This window comes from Hyperolius riggenbachi, chromosome 6 (genome assembly GCF_040937935.1).
Source record: "Hyperolius riggenbachi isolate aHypRig1 chromosome 6, aHypRig1.pri, whole genome shotgun sequence".
Lineage (NCBI taxonomy): Eukaryota > Metazoa > Chordata > Amphibia > Anura > Hyperoliidae > Hyperolius > Hyperolius riggenbachi.
In genome coordinates, this window is record NC_090651.1 from 93,645,942 (window position 1) to 93,665,552 (window position 19,611).

General features: G+C 44.0%; 1 protein-coding gene across 2 annotated transcripts in view; it reads right to left on the bottom strand.

Moving 5' to 3' along the window:
- The window catches only part of LAMC1 (laminin subunit gamma 1), a 214,148-nt gene that overhangs the window by 83,496 nt on the left and 111,041 nt on the right, over window positions 1–19,611 (bottom strand). For both annotated transcript variants that reach the window (XM_068239676.1, XM_068239677.1), the window contains exon 2: window positions 2,566–2,870. In XM_068239676.1, coding sequence (XP_068095777.1) covers window positions 2,566–2,870 — 305 coding nt within the window. The remainder of the gene's footprint in view (window positions 1–2,565; window positions 2,871–19,611) is intronic.

The following is a 19,611-nucleotide window of genomic DNA, read 5'->3' on the forward strand; positions in this document are numbered from 1 at the left end:
AGGGTAGTCAAGAACCGGCGAGGGAAAGCCCCATGAGATGCGTGGGCTCCCTCGCCGTACTCGTTGATTACACCATTGACTTATCACTGCCGGTAATCTGGCCAGCGGCACTCTTCTGCGCATGCGCGGCCGCACCAACCGCCACAGTGCTCCCACATCTGGGAGCGTTCTGCGCTGCGCACGCTCCGGGAGCACAACTGGCCAGATTACCAGCTGCGATAGGAAGACAACAGAGCAGCCTGAGAGAGGGAGCCCACCCACCTCATGAGGCTGGAGGAAGCCCCGGATAAGCATAAATACACCTATATTTAAGATCTTAGGTACACTTTAACCACCCTGGCGTTCTATTAAGATCGCCAGGGCGGCTGCGGGAGGGGTTTTTTTTAATTAAAAAAAAAACTATTTCAGTTGGCTGCATGAAAGCCCACTAGAGGGCGCTCCGGATGCGTTCTTCTGATCGCCTCCGGTGACCAGAAGTAACAAGGAAGGCTGCAATGAGCAGCCTTCCTTGTTTCGCTTACCTCGTCGCCATGGCGACGAGCGGAGTGACGTTATGGACGTCAGCCGCCTCTGATCCAGCCCTTAGCGCTGGCCGGAACTGTTTGTTCCGGCTAGGCTGGGCTCAGGCGGCTGGGGGGACCCTCTTTCGCCGCTGCACGCGGCAGATCGCCGCGCTGCGGCGGCGATCAGGTAGCACACGCGGCTGGCAAAGTGCTGGCTGCGTGTGCTGCTTTTTATTTGATGAAAATCGGCACAGCAGGGCCTGAGCAGCAGCCTCCGGCGGTAGTGGACGAGCTGAGCTCGTCCATAACAGTTACATAGTTACATAGTTATTTTGGTTGAAAAAAGACATACGTCCATCGAGTTCAACGCCAGGAAGGTTAAATATAGGGACTGAAGTCCCACCGCACATTCAGTCCACTTGGTCATATCCCCAATTGGAAGATCTAATAAGCGTCACGGGTCAATAATAGTTTATAAATATTGCTGCCACTAGTAGGCTTAGAGATGCGTTCGACCCCTGGAAATAAAAAAAGAAAAGAAAAAAGAAAAAAAGAAGAGGATGTCACCATGGTGTACCTGATGAAAGTGTTAAGGTGGCCATACATTAGGCGACTTGGGGGCCAATCGACCATGCAATTCAATTATTATAATCGTGGATGAAAATCAGTGCCGCCAAATGCATCCCCAACCGACAAAGCGACCAATTGCAGGACGGAAATTGGTCGCATGGTCGATCGCACATGCTGCAAGATGTTGGGCCGAAGTTGGCTGGTCAGGTGTGCGGTGGTACAGCGGCTGATTTTGGAATGAGCGACAAAACAATGAACCCCCTGCTGCAATGTATAGACGAACCCGTAACTAAATAGACAAGTCTAGTGTGGCAGTTGAGATACGGTTTTATTGGGAAAGTTCTACCATCAGATAGTAACATATTTAGACATCTCATGCACCCCTGCAATAGTTGGAAGTGGACATACCACACCTATAAAAGCCAGATAGATTATTTTACAAATGAAGAATTGACTATTGGGTTAATGTGAAAAATTTGCATGTATTGCTATACTGCGAATTTAATTTTGGGTCCTTATCATACACCGACCACCATATTTAGCAATTCTATATGACCTATAAAAGCCAATTGTATGAAGCCTAACCTTATTTCTTTCCCTGACAAATGCTTAGGGCCTGTTTCCACTACACGCAGAATGGATGCAGAAAAACTGACTCCAATGAATGCCTATGGGCCTGTTTCCACTAAACTGATTTTTCTGATGTAGATTTTCCTACAGGCATCTGCATCCAATCTGTGTGTAGTGTAAACAGGCCCTTAACTGTCACCTTTTATCTAAACCAAACATTCCAAATAATCCCCAAAACGTGTTTATTACTCAGATTACCATCACCATATACTGTCACTACAAACAGTCAATAAGATACCAATAATTCCAGCTTGCATGCGAGCACCTCCCGATCATTTGTTGGGGTAAAGTCCAAGCTCCACACAATCTGTATTCAATTATTAGCATATCATTGTAAATCTGTAATAATGACCTAACCCTAGATAGTATGCCAGTGCTAATCGCATAGCTTTTGCCATTCCATTCCTGCCAAATCCGCTCACTCTGAATCGGCCCAAAAATCTATTGCACACCAAGTCTCAATCGAATTTGGGATAAAATTGATCTCCAGAATGGAAAATTTCCATTGATTGGAGGTGGGGCAGGAGCAATATCCGATAGATGGGCCATAAGCCAGTCAAGTATCCAAGTGGTACACATTTTTCAGCTGAAAAGCTGTTGGATCATACCACAGCATTGCAATCTTCAAAAAAAACGTGTACCACTTGAATACTGACTAGTGGAGAGTAGAGGCCATGTGTAGGCGCAATAATAGGTCTACAGGGATGTGAAACTAAAACTGTAAATTAAAGAGACTAATTTTCTCCAACTTAATGAGAGAATTTTCCTAGTTTTTATTCTGCTTTGTAGTAAGAGTTTTGAAGACCTCCCAAGTATGACGTTCATATGCATGATATATAATCCACCCAACCAGATCACATACCTGCAACACTGGACTGTTATCAAAGTTGTAAGCGCTTGGCCGACCCTCAAGAGTTGAGAACGCGACGTTGCCTCCTGTGAGTGGTGAAATGTCACTGAATTCATCGGTGCACAGAGCCTGCTGCTCATCCTCTCCAGTCCGGATGAACCCTTTGTTTAGTTTTTGGTAAGTGTTTTCACATGAGCCACTGTAATACTGGTAGGGGATCCAAGGGCCATCTTCTCGCGTCCTCTTATACAGGGCAAAACTCTCCGGCCGGCTTGTGTGGAACTTCAGTCGGACATAAGTTATGTCAAAGGACTTCCCTAAACAGAGGAGGAGAGAGAGCAAATATTGAGAAAATGCCATGGAATGGGGCGTTATATACATAACGTCATGAAGTGTCATTGTACTGTACTTCAAATAAGAATATTTGTTATCCATAACTTTTAAACAAATTTGTATTGTAGCTTTTTTTTTTTTTTAACCAACTTTTTTGGAGTTGTTGTTTTTTTAACCAACTCACAAAACTCATACGCTGTATCTGCTGCTGAGATCTCTCAACTAACACCACCACCAATCAAGTCTAACCACAGATCAGTTCACCTTGCTTTCTGTGGTGATGTGGAACCAGCCACTGGAAAGTGACAGTAGCAGAAGCTTGGGCTCTCACAGGTAAATATTTCACTGATGTTAACCACAATTTTTTTTCACCATGTTCTAAAATATAAAGAAAGGACTTGCGTCCAAACAAAACAGGTGCATTTTCTGCACTACTTGCGGTTCTCCATAGTAACCCACCATACCAGTTTCCACCAGTACATGTGCATTTTTGCTAAAATGCAAATGCACTGCTGCACACTTTTTTTTAGGCTGAATGCATGAGGTTCAATGCAGCTGATTGCAAAGCAATAGCAAATTGAATCGAATCGAATCCCAATCGGACATGTCGGATTGAATCTAATCAATGAATCGAATCGGACAAAAAATTGTATGGTGTAGATGGGGCTTTAGAGAAATCTTTTTGCAACTCATAGTAGATTATAGTGTTGGCTAATTCTCAGCAGCAGAGTAAAAAACAAACACAAAAAAACACAAATCTTTAACCTCCTGGGCGATAATCCCGAACTCAGCTCGGGCTATACCGCCGCAGAGGATTTCTCAGGCCCTGCTGGGCCGATTTGCATTTTTTTTTTTACACGCAGCTAGCACTTTGCTAGCTGCATGTAACATCCGATCGCCGCCACTCACCGCCGATCCGCCGCATTATAGGGCCCCCCGCCGAGACCCTGTGCGCAGCCTGGCCAATCAGTGCCAGGTAGCGCTGAGGGGTGGATCGGGACTCCCTTTGACGTCATGACGTCGATGTCGCCATGGCCACGGGGGAAGCCAAACAGGAAATCCTGTTCTGAATGGGATTTCCTGTTTGCTCTGATCGCCAGAGGCGATCAGAAGGGGTGGGGGGATGCCGCTGCACAGAGGCTATCATGTAGCTAGCGCTAGGCTAGCTACATGATTAAATAAATTAAAAAAAACATTAAAAAAAAAGTGCTGCCCCGCCTCCCTGGCGATGTTGATGTATCGTCTAGGAGGTTAACAGCCCTGCAGTAGAGGCTCTGAATCTACTATTTTGCTATCAAAGTCTAGGAGCAGATTTCTGAGGAAAGCTAAGTCAGTATGTTTTTGCGATGTGTACGTAGACCTGACACCCAGGGGAAACACATTAAACAAGAGGAAAACATACAGACGCCATATAGAGAGGGGGAATCCAGCACTGGAAGAATGCTGACCCATTAGCAATATACTGATAAAATATTAGGACATTCTATGAATTACATGGAAACATCTTTGCACTTATCTAGTGTGTCCGTGTACCTCTGAGGTACATGAAGGTCACACTCTAGATGCCCAAGTAGTTATTTAAAAGGATAACTAAAGCTAAACTTAAAGCAAATTCTAACAGTAATCAAGATAAGTGAATGTAAAACTTTACAGAAGAAAAGCACTGGGAAGAATACGCATTTCATGGGCTAAATAGGATTTGAATTACGGTCTATCCTCTGTTTTCAGCTGGTGAGCATTTCAGTCTGATGTGACCATGTGACAAAGCAGAAAGAACAGCAGCAACTGTAACACCTCAGCTCTGTGGAAATCACAGGAAGGGGAGGTGTAAAGTCTGGATAGGTGCACCAAGCACAGCTGCACAGGGTGCATATTATATCAGCACCGCTCGGTTCGGTGCGGGGAGAGCCGAATGACGGCTACTGCTGTTAAACTCGGAGGTGTCGTTAAATACTATTCCCCCTCCGAGTTGTCGCAACTCGGAGGGAGATGTAATTCGGGGTCTGGCAGTTGCCAGATCCCCGAATTACCGCTACGCGGGGCGCGCATCATAGCATTGATGCTATAAGAGCGCCCAGTTTCGGCGCTCGGCTCGCAGAGCCGCGCGCCGAAATGAACTGATCCGCAGTTGCACAAATTATTTCTTAGTTGGTTACTGGAAGGTAATACTTATAATTTAACAATTCAGGGCTGAATTCTGTATAGAAGTGTCGCTATCCTACAGCATGGCACATGGGGCAGCGACACTCAGTGGGCGGGGTGAGGAGAACAATAGGCTCAGCGACCCACTGGTGGCCACCATACATGCTACATTCTTGCCAGAGGTGGCCCTGACCGGCCGACTCGACCCAGAACCATATAGTAGGAGTATAAGGCTTAAAGGAAACCAGAGCTGTCAAATAACGAAGATCTGATACTCACCAGCAGCTTCCTCCCGCGCATTAGCAGAAGACCACGACTGATACAATTGAGCCCATTACCGCGGCTGAACGTCAGACCGCGGGAGGACAGCGAAGGACTCAGACAAGCTTATACTGCTGGAGTTCATTATTTGACAGATCTGGTACACTTTAGTAGCAAGACTCAGAGGCACCATAACACAGATCTGGGTATGAGTATCACACCACCGGCCCAGGAGTATCCTTATATACAAACATTGGTTCTGGAAGTATAATAAGATGTGTCTTTTAAATCAAATTCCTCAGCCAATGCATCTAAACAGTTCCAAGTTTCTTTTACGAGGTACTGACACAAACAAAGGAAACTTTACATAATGAACACCAGTGCCGAGGGAGCAGGGAAAGAGCGTTGTAAAAACAAGACAAACACCTCCGTGCAAATGAAAACAGGAGTCTGGAAAATAAGAAGACAGAAAAAAATGCATATGAAAGAGACACGTGAAATAAAAGACAGGAGGAGGAGAACGAATGGAAGATGAGAGAATCAGACAGGGTGTCAGTGAGAAAGACATCTACCCCCACGCAATTATTTCACAGAACATCTGGAACAACTGTCCAGCACGAAGGTTCCCAGGGTGATGTGCACAGCTGCTAACCAGCTGTTCCATTGTTGCTTTATGGAATAGAGAATGCACAAACACACGGCTTGCGCCAACTCTTCCCTGCCACTGCCGCTATAGGCTCTCATGGGCAAGCATCTCATTTTCGCAAGACAATCTGATAAGGCCGAGAAAAATTAGAGGCTATCTACTCTGTAATAGGGTTAATTATACCGATGGGAGGATGTATGTGTCTGCGTGTGTCAACTTTAATGAGAACTTAATTCAGAGGTCACCAATTTGTGCCCTAAAGTAATACTGAATGACAAGCTACTCACAGGGGAGAAGCGACAAACATACCAGTAGCAGGAGTAGCAAGAGTTGTAAAACGTGGCTCTGAAAAAACTTTATAAGCTATAGGCTTGCTATACACCAGCGGTTCTGAATGTGAGCCTGGCTTCATGAGCATAAAGAGATCATTCGCAAATTCAGGAGTGATGCATCATGGGAAACCACAGTTGCTCACTTAAAGCTGAATTCTTGCAAATACCTTCTGGTTTACGAAGGCAAATTACACACAGCATTGCTTTTTAGTAGGGGGCTTTTTCGGTCTCTTTTAGCCCCCTATACTTTACTGGTGGCTCTGGGTCACCATGAGCTGCCTGTGTTTTTTGTAGTACTGGTCCAACCGTATCCAAAGAGCCATATCAATCCCTGCCTTGCGCCAATTAGGACCGGAATGTCCAAAACAGGCTGCATATTGGGTTGCTGTGCCTCTGTGAAATTTATAAACTACAGGTTTGCTTTACACCAGCGGTTCTGGATGTGAGCCTGGCCTCAGGGGAATAAAGAGAAAATTTGCATATTCAGGAGTGATGCATCATGGGAAACCACAGTTGCTCACTTAAAGCTGAATTATCAGACATACCTTCCGTTTTAAGAAGGCAAAGTACACACGACATTGCTTTTTAGTAGGGGGCTTTTTATTAGTATTGGTCCAAGCCCTATACCAACATTCCCTGCTATAGGCTGGATGTGGGCCTTCATTGAGGGGCATAATGAGATCATTTGCATATTCAGGAGTGATGAATCATGGAAAAGCACCATTGCTCACTTAAAGCTCAATTCATTATTGCAGATAACTTCTGTTTTACAAAGGCAAATTACACAAAGGCCTGGGACCCACTAGCATTGCTTTTCTGAGTCCGCGTAATTGGAAAATATCTTGCTAATGTAATGCTGTGTGTGTGATCTCACTTGAGGGATGCGATTTTCAAAAAATTCCCCACAGCATTACCTTAGCAAGAGATTTTAAAATCAAGAGTGCTTTGAAAAGCGCTGCTAGTGGGTTCCAGGCCTAAAGGTCCAAACCCACAATGCAATGTTTGCAGCAATTTTTTCAGGACAAACGATAATTTTTAATAATATTGTGCAACATCGTTTGACAAAAATCTGTTAAATGATATTTAACAGCGACAGACTACCCATGTTCATTTTGAACGACTGCCATGCCGAATCACAAACGATTGTTAAGATGGCCGCTAAAGTCAATTGACTTCAGCTGCAATTTATTGTGAACGTTTGCGTCCAGTCATTCATTACGGTGTTGCGCAATCGTGAAAGATGGATTGGAAACGTTTAGTCGTCGATGCTCATTGTCGCAGATTCCCCAGTCCATCTTCACGTGGGCACCTAGCTTTAGCGTAGTAAAAACTGACCTCTAGTAAAATATTACAGCACAAAGGTGATCAGTCACATCCTACCATTTGAGATACCCCATTCCTGTAGAATGTGATTTTTATTCTCATCTATGTGGCCATTGAGAAGCTTTTCCATTCACTTCCTGGGGGAATTACTTGGTTTGTTATTGAAAAACTAGCGAGAGTTGGCAACCTGAACAGCACAGCTGCATCCTTTATTAAACTAGTTTAACAAAGATTAAAGTAAAATAAACGTTTTAAAGAAATATCCCCCCCCAAAAAACACAAACTGATTAAAGGGTAAAGTTCTGAATGACTGTGGTCAGGCAGTGATGCTACGGCTGGCTTTGGACATCTCCACTCTGCGTTGCTGTTATTTTAGTGTGGGCCCCTCGGCTCTGACTCCCCCGTGCTGGACACATACATTTTCTCCCAGCAGGTATTCAGTCACATCCCCCCATGCCTCTATCAGACACAGATGGTTACAGGAAACAAAATGCTCTGGGTCAGGATATGCATCATTTCTAAACAAAATTCCATGCACTCCACAGAACTGAGGGGGAGAGACAGAGGGGAACAGGTGCTGGGGAGAAAGTCTGAGGAGATAGAGGCTCTGTGGGAAAATGTACACTAAGAAGTGATCACTGTACAACACCCCCACATTAACGGATAGGCCATTAAATAAAGAAAGCTATGGTTGGGCTTTCAAAATGGTTATCATATCAAATATGCATTTCTTTTTACTCTACTAGATAACGCATGTTATTAAAATAAACTTATCAGGGTTCTAAAAATTTATAAGCTGAGCTTTAATTATTTGTAAAGTCAGATATGAAGAGGTGCATGAGGCTATTTATGTTATGCTCCAATTCTTTTTCTGTGTGGCCAGGGAGCCTTCATAATTCTAAGATCTACACTGAATCAAGGCCTTCAGTGAGCTCTATTCCACCCTATAGTCTGTACACAAACCAACAAGACCACCATTTCCCTACATTTACATGGACGGTTATGCAAATGCCTGGAAACTACATGTTACAAGTTCTACTGGGTGTATGAAAGGCACCTGTAAAGTAGCAGTCATTGGTTATGAGGTGGCATTCAGCTGCCCTTACCATAATTCTGTAGTGGATTCCATGATATACTATGGAGAATAGAAGCAAAACTGCATCTATAATCTGTTTGACAGCCCTCAACTGCAGTACTCGCCAACAACTAACATGTGAACAGGGTGGGCATCTTTTCCTGCGTTTTCCACAGTGTGTTTGCAGATCAGTAAAGGTCCTCATCAATGTAAACTAGGCCTAACTAGCACCTGCAGTGCACAAAGTAGATGGACGGAAGTAATGGGGCAAGCCACAAGCCAAGGCTTCTAATACTTGTAAAGGCTCCCTCAGCATCTAAGGAAGGACACGGAGCGCATACATGCAAAAATGGCACCGGGAAATATGCCGCTGTGGACTCGGGAAAGACTTAATTCGGCTGCCAGTTACTGCTGATTTTTGTTCCAATTCCACAGCCCTGGTAAGTATTAGACTAAGGAGTCGGAGTCAAGGAGTCAGAGTCGGAGGCATTTTGGAGTCGGAGTCTGGTTTCATAAATGGAGGAGTCAGATTTTTGTACCAACTCCACAGCCCTGTTTTTGACCCCTGTATTGACTAAATAAAATTGTTCTGAAAATGCTTCAGGCACCGCAATTTCGGCAAATTGCTATTGTGGAGTCACTACAATAGGCTTTCATTAGCCTAGCACTTTTCGAGTCACCCTCGATACACAGAAAGCACAAATCCCTGCTGAGCCAGAGCTCTAGTGGGCTCCACAGGCGTCTGACACACGGTCTCTACATTGCAGCCACTGTAGGAGTGCGCACCACATCCACTACAATGGAGTCTGCAATGGGTGTTACAGCAGTGCACTGTATTGACTGCAACACTGAAATGCACTAGAATGATCCATTGAGTACTGCCCACATTACAAAGGACAATAACACAAAATGTGAGGGAGGCCCATCTGCCGGCCTAATTAGCAATCTACCAACTGTTGTTCCCAATTATATATTACACTAGACTACAAATGGAACTCAAAATAAATAGAAATACAGTAGCAGTTAAAAAATGATAACTGCAGGCAAGGGGCAATGGGCTAGCAGCATACAGTAGAGATACCAGGAACAGAAAATAGTCCCATCATACTTGTTGTCTGAGCTGCGCGGCCTGTGTAGACATAGCCGTCACCTCATTAGGAGACGCTTGTCTCAGAATGTGCTATTTGCAGAATCTGACAGCAGCCGGCTCCTCTCATCTACGTCATGTGCCTCATACTCCGGGGCCATCTATTTTCTGATTCCTACGCTGAAACGCTCACACAGACACAAGCTGAATCAGCCAGCAATAAAATGCTGCCTATATTACAGCCACAAAACGAGAACAGAAAAAGCAGTTCATTCTTGACCTCAAAAAGTCTGTCATGTCAATATTTAAGTGTAAACAAGCCTCATCTGCTTAATGTAGACGTATACACATGGCTGTGTTTATACACTTTGTAAATGAGACCAATAGGGCTTCCTGCTTATACATCCCAATTTATAGAACTTGCACAAACAAAATGTTATGTGTATATTTATTTGACCATGGATGGCATTTTATTTGTAAAATCAAATTAGGACATGGGAAGGGGAGGTTTCTGCAGCTTATACCATGACTCACCGATGCCATGTAGCTGCTGTTATTAGACCTTACTTTGCATGTGCAAGGCCATGACTTGGAGTGCAGATTAAAATGTAAGTAGCAACTTTCAATAAAACTAGTGTTTACCTTAAAGAGAGCCCAAGGTGGGCTCAAAAAAAAGTAGGCTACCCGGATCTTACCGGGGCTTAGTGGATCAGGTAGCCGCATAAACTGCCGCTCCCGTGGGCCGCAATGGCCCACTTTCACTTTTGTGATCCCTGGGTCATGACGCTGCACTGAGAGAACGTGTGTCTCTCATAGCGTGCAGAGAGGCGGGTGAGTGGTAGGAGGAGCAGCCAGAGAGGAGGAAACCCTGCAGGAACGCCCCTGGCGAGAGTTTTAAACAGGGAATTTTTCACTCCTGTGTTTACCTCCGGGTTTGCAACAAATCTTGTCGCTAAACTCGAGGGGGGCGCTTGGGGCAGAGAACGGCGGTTGGAGGACACAGAGCCATGTCATTAGGCAGAGAACATGGCTCTGTGTCCCATTTTTCCCTTTAAGATCCACCTCGGGTTCTCTTTAGAGAAAAACTCCAACCAAAAATGTAACTTTATCTCAATCAGTAGCTGATACCCCCTTTTGCATGAGAAATCTATTCCTTTTCACAAACAGACCATCAGGGGGCGCTGTATGACTGATATTGTGGTGAAACCCCTACCACAAGAAACCAGTGTTAGTTACCTGGTAACATCCTTTTTAGTAACCTCCAGGACAGGTCCACCATGAGACGACATAGGCTCCTCCCAGGAACAGGAAACGCCCCACTTGAGCACTCTATAAATTTTAAACTGACCCCACTAACCTCAGTCAACCACAAGAACTGTTAACCAGAAAGAGGGTCATTCAACAATGTACCTAAAACTTAACTACATACATAGATAACTATATACATCTCCATACATATATCTATATATACACCTTTATATATATCCCGTTATCTGGGTGGGTTACGGACCTGTCCTGGAGGTTACTAAAAAGGATGTTACCAGGTAACTAACACTGGTTTTTCCAGTAACCTCCAGGACAGGTCCACCATGAGAAGATGAGCAAGTAGATCTTACCAATTCTAGGGTGGGCCGACTGCCTGTAGAACTTTCTCCCCAAAGGATTGTTGTCTTGCAGTCATCAGATTCACCCTGTAATGTCTTGAGAAGGTGCCCATACTTGACCACGTAGCGGCTCTACAAATTTCTTCTGGCGTAGCACCCGCTCTGTAGGCCCATGATGTGGCAGCTGCCCTAGTTGAGTGAGCCCTAACTGTACCTAGCAGTGTAGATCCTGCTAACCTATAGGCCTCTTCTATACATATCTTTATCCATTTGGCTATAGTTCTTTTAGACATCTTTCTACCCTTTGTAGCTCCTGTGGTATTGATAAATAGAGCTCTTGATTCTCTGAAATCTGCTACTCTATCCAAATAAGCTATAAGGGACCTTCTGACATCCAAGGATGGCTCTTCCTTGAATGATGGTAGTACAATTTCCTGTGATCTATGAAATTTAGTAGCTACTTTAGGAAGGAATTCCTCACATGTCTTTAATATCACCTTGTCCTTAAACATTAGACAAAAGGGTTCGTCACAGCATAAGGCCTCCAGCTCGCTCACTCTTCTGGCCGAAGTAATAGCTACTAAAAAGATAACCTTCATTGTTAATTGTCTTAACGGAATCTCCGTTATTGGTTCAAATTGGTCTCCCTTTAAAACTTTTAATACTAAGGATAGGTCCCAAGAAGGAACTCTCCTATTGATTATAGGCTTCTTTCTTTCTATAGACCTAAAGAACTGAATGATAAGGGGATCGTTTGATAATTTTTTGTCCAGATAAGTAGATATTGCTGTCACCTGTACCTTCAATGTACTGAGAGCGATGTTCTTCTCTACTCCGTCCTGTAGAAATTCTAACACTGTGGGTATTATTCCTCCAGAAAACCCTGATTGTTCCTTCCACATGTTGAAAGTCTTCCAGTATTTCAAGTATATCTTCCTGGTTATCTTCTTTCTACAGTCCAGAAGTGTAGTGAAACCCCTCTTTTCCTTAAAGGAGACCTCTCAGAAGCCAGGCAGACAGGTTTAGATTTGGTATGTAATTTACACTTCCTGTCTGCACCTGGGACAGTACCCTTCCGTGCGGGAGTCTCACTGGTCCCTCCAGCCTCATCTTCAGGAGAATTGGATACCAGCTTCTCCCTGGCCAGTCTGGAGCTATCAAGATTAATGTTGCTCTGGTCTGCATTAATTTCTGCAACACTCGGGGTATCAGCTGGATTGGTGGGAACGCATATGCCTTCTCGAAGGTCCAATTTTGGCTGAGCGCGTCCACTGCCTCCGCCCCCTCTCTTGGATTTAAGGAATAAAATCTTCTGCATTTTGTGTTTCTTCTGTTCGCAAATATGTCCAGCTGAGGCCGACCCCATCTCCTGACTAAGGTTCTGAAGATCTTCTTGGATATTTCCATCTCGGAATTCGAAAGTCTGTGTCGGCTCAGAAAGTCCGCCATGCTGTTTAAGGAACCCTTTAGGTGGACTGCTGATAAGGATAGGAAATTTTCTTCCGCTATTGCTAGGATTTCTATTGTCAGGTCTAGAAGCTTTTTTGATCTTGTCCCGCCCTGGCGGTTTATGTAAGCTACTGCCGTCGTATTGTCTGTCCTGATCTGTACATGCTGTCCCTTCAGTAACTGTACTGTTCGTAGTAATGTCTCTTTTACTGCTCTTAGTTCTCTGTAATTTGATGACTGGTGTCTTATTAGTCTTGGCCAGATTCCCTGGAACATCTTCCCGTCTAGATGAGCTCCCCATCCTAGGAGACTTGCATCCGTGGTAATATAACTCTGTGTTGGGATTATCCATAATCTTCCCTCGGTTAGGATTCTTTCTGACATCCACCATTCCAATGATTTTAATACTGTCTCTGGACATGTTACCTCTCTTTCCAAATCGTCCTGCTTCTTGCTCCAGACTTCCATCATCCAATATTGGAGCTGTCTTGTGTGCAATAATGCCCACTGGATTGCAGGAGATGTTGAGGTCAGAAATCCTAGTATTCGCATGACTTCTCTTATTGTTAGGCTTGGATATGCTATACAATCCTGTACTATCCTCTTTAATTTTGTCCTCTTTTCTTCTGTTAAGTACATCCTTTCTTTTTCTGAGTTTATGACTACTCCTAGAAACTGTATCTCTGATGTCGGTTTCAGTACCGACTTCTCCCAATTTATCAGCCAACCAAGAGCCTGAAGCTGATCTAGCACCTTCTTCGTGTTCTCCTTTCCTTGCTGATAAGAGTCTGCTACTACTAGTAGGTCGTCTAGATAGGGAATTACCAGAATTCCTTTCACGTGAAAGTCCTTTATCACTTCCCCCATTACTTTCGTAAATATGCGGGGTGCTGATGAAATGCCGAATGGCAGGACTCTGAACTGAAGGTGCTGAATTGAATCTTTCTGTTTTACCGCAAATCTGAGGAACTTCTGTGATGAGTCTCTTATTGGGATATGCCAGTAAGCGTCCCTTAGATCTATATTCGTCATGACGCAGTTGGGGGTTAATAAGTTTCTCACAGAGAAAATCGATTCCATCCTGAATCTTTGATAAGTCACAAACGGGTTTAAAGGTTTTAGGTTCAAGATTAGCCTGAACTTGCCCGTCGGTTTCTTTACTAGAAAAATCGTAGAGTAAAATCCCTTGCGATGTTGATCGCACGGGACCGGAACAACCACTTTCTCCTCTATCATATTCTTTATGATGCATTGTAAAGCCTGACGCTTTTGTTTTTCCCTTGGCAGAGGAGTGGAAACAAACCTGTTTCCTGGAAGTGATTGAAATTGAATCTTGTACCCTTGATTTACCAGATTGAGGATGAAATCGTTTCTGCTTATCTCCGTCCACTGGGTATAGAATTGTGTTAGACGACCCCCAACTCTTTCTTTGGCGTCACTTCCTCTTGTTCTGTATAAATTTCTTTTTCTTTGGGAATCCCTTCTTTCTATCTCCTGTTCTTTCTAGAATTTCATCCAACTGGGCCCCAAATAACAGGTCTCCATCAAAGGGTATGTTACAAACCCTTGCTTTTGAGGCCTGACTGCCCTCCCAATTCTTTATCCATACATTACGTCTAGCGGAATTAATTAAGGCAGATGTTCTAGCATTCACTCTTATGTTTTCTGCTGCAGCGTCCGTTATGTAATCCGTAGCTTTTGACACCACCTCTAATGACTCTAGGATTTCCTCTTTAGACGCTCCTCTCTGTACTTTCTCTTCAACATCCTTTACCCATAAGGCTAATACCCTGGATACACATGTTGTTGCGGCTGCTGGTCGAAAATTTGCTCCTGCTGAAGTCCATGCTTTCTTAAGGGCAAACTCCACCTTCTTATCCTGTGGATCCTTAAGATATCCCAGATCCTCAAAAGCTAATTCATTATCTTTATTGACTTGAGAGAATGCTGCATCAAGTCTTGGACATCGATCCCATACTTTGGCATCCTCCTCAGCAAATGGAAATCTTTTCATAAATCCCTTAGACATAAACAGTTTCCTATCTGGGTATCTCCATTGACTCAGAATAGTATTCTTTGTAGATTTATGTACCGGAAATGTAAGTGGCTCCTCCGGTTCCATTCCCTGATACAATCTGTCATGTAATGATAGTTGTTCAGATTTCTTTGGCTCAATCTTTAAAGTATTATTGATCGCCAATATAAGTTGATCAGTCTCATCAGCCGGAAATCTGAATCTAGACACCTTCTTTATCTCTGATATACTCTCCATACTCTTGGCTGAAGATATTTCAGATTCATTATCATCCTCTTCCTCCCTTTCCTCAATGTCTTCATCTTCAGAGGAAGAAATAATAGGTCTTTTAGTGGAGGATTTACTCTTACTTTTACTTTTTGCCGGCTGTTCAGACCCTGTCTCACCTGTACCAGGTACTGGGGATGTCAGTGCAGCCGTACTAGCTCCCGCACTAGACGTATCTGTAGGTGGGACCATAGCAGCAGAAAAAACCTCCTTTAAAGATTTAATTGTATCAGACATTTCTTGTTTAACTGCTGTCATAATTTCCTCTTTTAAACCCCCTGATTGTTCTTGAATCAATTTAACAAAACAGGGTTGGCAAAATTGTTTAGTGTACGTATGGGCAAGTTTTGTGTCACAGAGCGGGCAACGCCTCCTGGGCTTTGAAGGGTCAGCAGACTCTGTGCCCTATAATAAACAAGACCAAATGTCAATCCTGTGCCCTAATTGTAGCTATAAGGACACCCAGGTGCATAAAGAACTGAACGTGTGATTAGAGTGACCGTCCGTACACCAAAAAATTAAAAAGGTACATGTATATCAATAAACAATACATAGACCCTAACTGAGGTACTCTGGGAAGGAAATATACAATATATTCCGAAAACAACATGATTTGAAATCAAAATAAGCCATCTGAATGAAATAGCGACCAAAATGACAGCCAGATGCGCAAAATATATATATGTGTATATATATATACCATTTGTATGAATTCAAACCTCAGACAGACTCAATATATACATAGATAAGTAACTTCTGCCCCGCAAGAGACCTCCGATCAAACGCTTTAAGCAGAATCATGCCATGTGTCTTAATGTCTACCATTAAATCAGACCTCAGTATAGACGCGGCATAGGGGCTCCTCGGCTCATACCATAAAGGTCACCAAGCCTTCCGCCCATCTTACCTTTCCCGGCTCCTGCTTAGCGTCCATCCTGCTCCACTCGCAAAACGAAATGCCGAGCCATGCAGGTATCCGGCGTCTCTTCACTCACGCCGACCGGAAGTGACGTCGCGTATGGGCGGAAGTACGCACTCCGATCGCCGCCATTGAGGGCAACCCCACTGCCAGTCCCTCCGGACGCCCAGGATTGGCCCACGTCACTTCCGGCGCGCCACAGCCTCCGCCACGAGTGAATCATGGACGCCGCTCGCGTCCTCGGAACCACCACCACCCGGGCAGCCATAACGCTCAGTAGAAGGTAACCAGCGCAACCTTCTCCCATCGGACTCCACTCCTCTCCAGGCCGGTCCACCATGCGTCGCCAACCAAAGGTCCCCAGCACACCTGGCTAGACGGACCGGCGAGCGACATAGAGTACTCTTTCCTGGAACAGGAAACGTCAACTGAGGTTAGTGGGGTCAGTTTAAAATTTATAGAGTGCTCAAGTGGGGCGTTTCCTGTTCCTGGGAGGAGCCTATGTCGTCTCATGGTGGACCTGTCCTGGAGGTTACTGGAAAAAAGTACGTACTTTTTTTGGCAGTTTCCGGTTTGTGAACCTTGTTGCACTGTGGGAAATAGCTGTTTACAAAGCTATTTAAAGAGGAACTCAAGTGAACATTTTACTTTTGGCAGGTGATGTAGCTGCTGCGTGGTTTTTGGCAGTTGGAAACAGCTGTAAACAGCTATTTGACACAGTGCAACACGGTTCACAGACAGGAAACTGCCAAAAGTTTGAACTTTTCTTGTGGGAGGGGTTTCACCACAATATCAGTCATGCAGCGCCCCCGGATGGTCCGTTCGTGAAAAGGAATAGATTTCTCATGTAAAAGGGAGTATCCGCGACTGATTGGGATAAAGTTAAATTTTTAGTCAGAGTTTATCTTAAAGAAAACTTGAACTGAAAATTAAAAGTCAAAATAAGCATATACAAGTCATACTTCCCTTCCATGTAGTCTAATCCTCAGTGTCTTTCTCCTGTCCTGCGTCTTGCTTGTTCACTGTGATCAAGGGAATTTTCCGTTTGAAAATGGCCATTACCCATAACAGCTTTTTGGTCAGCACACAGTTAAACTGTAATATCGCCCACTTGAGACATAGGGAAACATGAATATTACCGGCCACATCAGTTTTCCTCTCAGCTATAACTAACAGCAACTGATATTTTACTGACAGCAACTGATATATTTCAGATCTGACAAAATGTTGTCAGAACTGGAAGGGATCATTGTCAGAAGAAAATGGTGAGCTTCTGAGAGGAACTGATGGCAAGGTAACTATGCAATGTTCATTTGAAGTTACCTCATGTGTTTATTTTAAATATTTTTACTCAGTACAGGTTCTCTTTAAGGCTTGGATCGCATCAAGCCAGACCATCAACAGCTAACTGTAGTGGACAGTGCAGCGTCTGCTCCGATGGTGCGTTATGGTACGGCTGGAGTCTGGAGCAGGTGCGTTTCAGCCACTGGCTTCTGTGGTCTATTGTCTGGAAAAAAACATGCGGGTCGGATTTTTGCGTTGCTGTCTGACAGGTGTGAACAGATCCTATTAACGTCCATTTTTTGTTGAAATGTCAATCGAGCCTAATAAAGTGCCCTGTCCTACCCACCCTTGCTGCAAACTTCCCACTAACATACAACGTAACCCACTAGGTGTCAATGCGGATTTAACAACAAAAATATGTAATATATAAAAACCATATTGTATAATTTGACCATGAAGACAACTTTGTATCTCTGAAATGTAACTAGAGTCTCTGACCCACATTCATTTCCAAGCTAAGTCTTAGGTCTTCAGAGCTTTGAGCAAAGAGAGCGACTTTGGTTATGTTTTAACACCCACAGAGACATACGCCACACAGAGATGTTAAAGACCTTATTTGTACAAGTTTCTATCTACAAGATGCTCAGTGAAATGTTGCAACAAAGTGCTGGTTGCTTCATCATACCAGATTTAACACTGCTGACTTCCCTGGTTCACTCGACTGAAGCAGCATGCTGTGAAATTATACATGGTCTTATTACATTTTTACACTTCTTGCATTTAAACGCTTGGGGGTCAGGATTCATGGCTCCTTCTCAGGTTTTCTAAACAATACTAAAAAAAAGAATTCCGGTTGAAAGAGAACATAAACAGGAGACATACATGCATACTCGCAGAGCTTAGCAGGGCCACCATCAGAATCAATAATACGGTAGTTGTGGGCCCCACATGCTAGCTACACTTGGGGTCCTTCTTGGGACTCCATGCAAAGTACAGTTAAGGACTCCTCCTCCTTGGGCCCAGTACTGAAGTACCACCTGTACCCTTCTGAAACCAGCCTTGGAGTTGTAGTTAGTCATGAGCACTATCAGAATCCCTAAACGGGTTATGGGCCCATGCCAGCCACGTTTTAGAGTGCTTCTTGGGCCCTTACGCAAAATACAGGGTTCCTCCTCACCAGGCCCAATACTGCAGTACTATAACTCCCTGATGACAGCCCTGGAGAAGACAAATCCAACAATGCCTGAATTAGCAGCTGCTGACAGGTCTCCAGCAGTGTGCCACATCAAGACTGCTGCCGTAACATCTTTAAGCCGGAGACCCCTGCAGTCTGCATAGGAGAGAATCAAACTGTAGCCAGATAAATACATTTAGAGACAGGTCACAGCGCAGTGAAACCTTCACTGGTCAACGTTATGACCAGGGCTGTTGAGTCAGTACAAAAATCTTCCAACTCAGACTCCTCAGTTTATTAAACCACCAACTCAGACTCCAGGTACCCAAAACGCCTCCGACTGACTCCTCGACTAATGCTGGGAATACACGATTCGTTTTTGCCTTCGTTTAAACCTTCGTTTCGATTGTGCCTTTTGTCCTTCTCGATCCCGAAATAATCGAACATACGGTTAATATCACCACCCACGGTTTCGTTTTTTTTCCGATTCTGATGGTTTCGTTTTTCCAATGATCGAAGGCTGCAAAGAAACGAAACGAAAATCCCTTTTTACAGGGACGGACTAACATAAACGAATATATAATCGATCTGAACAGCCATCAAGCCTACCAATGGCTCGATTAGATGGATAAAGAGAGATAATATCAAACATGTTCGATCACTAGTCGTTCGTTTTTGGGGTCTATTAATCGAAACTATAATGAGATTATGACTATTTTCACATACGTTTTCAACACTTGATTCGTTTACCGAACGAAACGAAGGCTAAAACGAAGGCAAAAACGAAACGTGTATTCCCAGCATAAGTAATACTTACCAGGGCTGTGGATTTTGTCCAAAAATCATCCAACTCAGACTCCTCAGTTTATGATATCACAGACTCCAACTCTGACTCCAGGTACCCAAAACTGCTCCGATGCCACAGCCCTGGTTGGGACCCTTGTGGAAGATGGGACTATGTAGGTTTCTCACCTGCATGCTCTTGATTGGCATGTCACTTCCTGCACTAGTGCTGAATACCCACATTGACCAATAACAACCCAAATTTTTAAAAGCATATCTCACCAATGTTCCCATCCCCAAGAATCCTGTACACACACTCTTAGGTCTTTCGTATCCGAATCTGT